This window comes from Populus euphratica, unplaced genomic scaffold (genome assembly GCF_000495115.2).
Source record: "Populus euphratica unplaced genomic scaffold, PopEup_1.0 scaffold2.1, whole genome shotgun sequence".
NCBI classification, from domain to species: Eukaryota; Viridiplantae; Streptophyta; class Magnoliopsida; order Malpighiales; family Salicaceae; genus Populus; species Populus euphratica.
The window spans coordinates 3,572,122-3,577,071 of NW_011499846.1; the positions used below are offsets into that span (position 1 = coordinate 3,572,122).

The following is a 4,950-nucleotide window of genomic DNA, read 5'->3' on the forward strand; positions in this document are numbered from 1 at the left end:
TCAAAATCCAACTGTGTTATTTTATAATTCTAAAATCTTATAGAAAAAACCAATTAGTGGAGTCATGTAGAAAACTAAGATATTTACTAAGAAAAAGGGCAATATGATTAAATTATGAACATCAAGTATTAAGTTATAGTTTTTCTAAACATGAAGGACTAAACGATTAATTTATTGTAAATTAAGGTTGTTGTCTTGCCCCTAGCTTATTTGCCTCTTTCTTTCTAAGATAAATTTAGCTCTTCTTAAAAATATCAACAGACCCAACAACCGTGAGAGAGATAGAAATACGGAGTTTCAGCGTTTCAGAATTCAAGAATGGCTTCCACTTCTTCTCTTACTCTGTCTCAAGCCCTTTTGGCTAGAGCTGTTTCTCATCACGCCACTGACCAACGCCGTGACAGCCACCTCTCTCTTGTCTCCCTTCCTGCTTTCTCCGGCCTCAAATCCACCACCTCTGCATCCTCACGCGCCACCACAACCACTAACCGCCGGCGTCGTGTGTCTTCCAGTCATGTAAGGGCGGCGGCAGTGGAGACATTGGATGTGACGACAGAGACTTCACTGGTGGAGAAGTCGGTTAATACAATTAGATTTCTTGCTATTGATGCTGTTGAAAAGGCCAATTCGGGTCACCCCGGTTTACCTATGGGGTGTGCTCCGATGGGTCATATTTTGTACGATGAGGTTATGAGGTATAATCCGAAGAACCCATACTGGTTCAATCGTGATCGGTTTGTTTTGTCAGCTGGTCATGGCTGTATGTTACAGTATGCTCTGCTTCATCTTGCTGGTTATGATAGTGTCAAGGTTTGTGCTTTCTTTTTTCTTGTTTATTAAATTAAATTCTGATAGAAGTTTTGGATATTTTAAGGTGTTTTTGTTGTGTTTTTTTTTCATGAGAAATGGATCTGGATTTGTTTTATTAAGTTACCAAAGATAACCCAACATTTTACAGTACCATATCTTGATGTCTAGATGTTTTTTGTTTGTTTTTGTTATCTTGATGCTATCGAGTGGCTTTCAAGTGCTTTAAAGATGTTGCTTGTACAAAATCAGGCTTGAATTATGCAATGGGGCTAAATTTTGCTACGGTCCATGTTCATTGAGCTTTTGATTTTAATAGGAAGAAGACTTGAAGAGTTTCCGTCAATGGGGAAGCAGGACACCTGGACATCCTGAGAACTTCGAGACTCCTGGCGTTGAAGTCACAACTGGTAGGATTAAGAGTTTTAACTTTGAACTTTTTTATCTATCATTTGATATTTTATACGTTCTCGCAAAAATTCAAAAGTAAAATTTTATATTTTCGGTGTAGGTCCTCTTGGACAGGGTATTGCCAATGCTGTTGGTTTGGCACTTGCTGAGAAGCACTTGGCTGCTCGCTTCAACAAACCGGACAGTGAGATTGTTGACCACTACACGTATGATAACTGTCTCAATCTCGTATCTTGCTAGTGTTCTTCCATGCCAACTTATTGAGCCCTATTTTATCATCATCTTTGTGTTGGTTTTCATTTAGATATGCTATATTGGGGGACGGTTGTCAAATGGAGGGTATTTCAAATGAGGCTTGCTCCTTGGCTGCACATTGGGGGCTTGGAAAGCTGATTGCTTTCTATGATGATAACCATATCTCCATCGATGGTGACACTGAGATTGCATTCACCGAGGATGTTGACAGACGTTTTGAGGGTCTTGGGTGGCATGTTATCTGGGTGAAGAATGGAAACACTGGATATGATGAGATTCGGGCTGCCATCAAGGAGGCCAAGGCTGTAAAAGACAAACCCACTTTGATCAAGGTTAGACATATTGTCTCTTGTGGTTTCTATTGAAGTGAGATGGCAAATTGATTAAATCATATAGGAAGTCTTCTGATTAGCCACTGATAGATCACTATAGTGGTTCATTGGTGGCATCATTGGAATTGCTATTAAAAATATTCAATAAATTAATTGGATGGTATGTTTTAAACTTCCCATAAATTTTATTTTCTTTGAAGGTCACGACAACCATTGGGTATGGATCTCCAAACAAATCAAACTCATACAGTGTCCATGGGAGTGCATTGGGTGCCAAGGAAGTTGATGCTACCAGGCAGAACCTTGGATGGCCATATGAGCCTTTCCATGTTCCAGAGGATGTTAAGCAGTATGTAAACCAAGATTATGTTTCAGTCTGTTTATCATGCTACTTGAGTTGATTTGGTATTTACAAACTGTCTGGCTTTTTCTTAGGCACTGGAGCCGCCACATCCCAGCTGGTGCAGCTTTTGAAGCCGAATGGAACACCAAGTTTGCTGAGTATGAGAAGAAGTATAGTGAAGAGGCTGCAGAGTTCAAGTCTATCATGGCTGGTGAACTGCCTACTGGTTGGGAGAAAGCACTTCCCGTGAGTGTAACCTCGACAGTTGTTTTTGCTCTTGATCTTTCCATGAGGACCTCTTTGGTGATTCTATATTGGGATCACCATTAACATGAGCGGTTTATTCTGTCATAATTATGGATGCTGGAAATGGTGTTCCACAATTTGTGCACTCAATAAACTGCCCCACCCTTCAATGCAAAAACACAGTTATTAGCAGGGTGTGGAATTGGCATGTCCTATTTGTGAATTTTTAGAGAAGCGCTTGTGCAAAATTATGACAGTCAGTAGATGTTGCATTTGAAATAAGGGTAATCTTTTTCTTACTCTTTTTTTTTAATTAATCTTGCAGACATACACTCCCGATAGCCCAGCAGATGCCACCAGAAATCTATCTCAGCAAAACCTAAATGCACTTGCAAAAGTGCTCCCTGGTCTTCTTGGTGGCAGCGCAGATCTTGCCTCTTCCAACATGACCTTGTTAAAAATGTTTGGGGACTTCCAGAAGGACACCCCTGAGGAACGCAATGTCAGGTTTGGTGTCAGAGAGCATGGAATGGGAGCCATCTGCAATGGCATTGCACTTCACAGTCCTGGCTTGATTCCCTACTGTGCTACTTTCTTTGTTTTCACTGACTACATGAGAGCTGCCATAAGGATTTCTGCTTTGAGTGAGGCTGGGGTCATCTATGTCATGACCCACGATTCCATTGGACTTGGAGAAGATGGACCAACCCATCAACCAATTGAGCACTTGGCAAGCTTCCGTGCAATGCCCAACATTTTGATGCTCCGCCCAGCTGATGGAAATGAAACTGCTGGCGCATACAAGGTTGCTGTCCTCAACAGAAAGAGACCCTCTATCCTAGCCCTCTCCAGGCAAAAGCTACCCCAACTTCCTGGAACCTCCATTGAGGGAGTTGAAAAGGGTGGCTACATCATTTCAGATAACTCCTCTGGTAACAAGCCTGATGTCATCCTGATGGGTACTGGTTCAGAGTTGGAAATTGCAGCTAAAGCTGCTGAGGAACTTAGAAAGGAGGGCAAGGCTGTGCGAGTTGTCTCCTTTGTTTCATGGGAGCTTTTTGATGAGCAATCAGATGCGTACAAGGAAAGTGTTCTGCCAGCAGCTGTAACAGCTAGGGTTAGCATTGAAGCTGGATCAACATTTGGGTGGCAGAAGCTTGTTGGATCCAAAGGTAAGGCTATTGGAATTGACCGGTTTGGAGCAAGCGCACCAGCAGGTAAAATATACAAGGAGTTTGGTATTACTGCAGAGGCTGTAATTGCAGCAGCCAAAGAAGTTAGCTAGGTGGATCTATATTCATTGACGATATCTTGCTAAATGCGCATTTGAGGTTTGGATTAGAAAATACAGAGAGGCTGTTCCGGGAGATCTGTTTCATTACTTGGCCTCGTTTGTTTCAATAAAAGACTCAGATTAAATTTTCTTCTGCTGCTTGTAAGTGGTCAGTTGAGGAACCTGGATCAAAGATAGAGTTTAGGTTTATGAATAATCCTGAATTTGTAACAACTCTTGGACCTCTCTTGAGTTTTGTAGTTTTCTTTGGTTACTTGAATGAGTTGAAGATGAATTATTATTTTTCCTTCATGTTATTAAGCAGCGCAAAGGTACTTTGCTTTGATTCTCAGTTTTCATCTCTCTTTTTCTTGTCTGCTGTGTTTACTAAAATGATCACATTTCAAGCTGCCAGATTATGGAGTGATGCCAAACTAAAGAAGTTGAAACTGCTAGGGTCCACTTATGGCTGTGGAAGGGAGGGAGACCTTGACCAATCGATAATTTGTGGTTGTTGGAGCTCATAATCTCAGCTTCCTATCTATCCATGTTACATCATCCACTACAACCAAAAGCTGCCTTCTGTTTTGTTTTTAAATGCACACAAGTAGAGGTATTTAGGGCCTACCTTCAAAACATCTACAATGATTTTATCTGATGTCTGTATCGTCACATTAGTCGCATTCATGAAAGAATTTTAGATATCAACGGCATATTCTCCCTCTAGGGTTGAGTCATTGCCTCATGGAGGTCATCCATAGACTACGCCCAGAATAGATCTTTCTGCTCTGAGCTAAATGGGCTCATTTTATCCCTTCTAGCAGCCAGTTTGTCACAAGCAATTCAAGGCCCATGCTCAGCCAGTATAAGTGAGTGTCTGTTGTTTATCAACTGTTTTTTAAATTACTTTTGAAATTGGTTTTTAGTTAAAAAAATATTAAATTAATATTTTTTTATGCATCTTTTAATGTGTTAGTGTAAATAATAAAAAAATATAAAATATATTTTTAATTGAAAAACACTTTTAAAAAACATTATATAATGCATTACTATACACATACTTAGATTGGAAGCCACTTGGTTTACTTTTTTATTTTTGGTGTTTTCATTTTCATAACTAAGACTTTTTCTTTAGCGAGTTCTATAGAATAATAAGAAGTCCAAGGTCACTAGATCATTATGGCATGTTTAGCATTTCGGTCCAATTGTTATTTTGCTAATTTTTAAAGTTTTTATTTTAAATTATTTTTTTATATTTTAATTTTTTTTTATAAATATACTGA

The 4,950-nt window shown here is 39.6% G+C and overlaps 1 protein-coding gene across 1 annotated transcript; it reads left to right on the forward strand.

Moving 5' to 3' along the window:
• Positions 1-209: 209 nt before the first annotated feature.
• On the forward strand, positions 210-4,006 carry LOC105132364 (Transketolase). Its single transcript, XM_011035828.1, has 7 exons — positions 210-810; positions 1,127-1,217; positions 1,319-1,424; positions 1,523-1,805; positions 2,006-2,154; positions 2,241-2,394; positions 2,720-4,006. Exons 1-7 carry the CDS (start codon positions 319-321, stop codon positions 3,677-3,679), a joined length of 2,235 nt encoding a protein of 744 aa, XP_011034130.1. The 5' UTR covers positions 210-318; the 3' UTR covers positions 3,680-4,006.
• Positions 4,007-4,950: the final 944 nt, after the last annotated feature.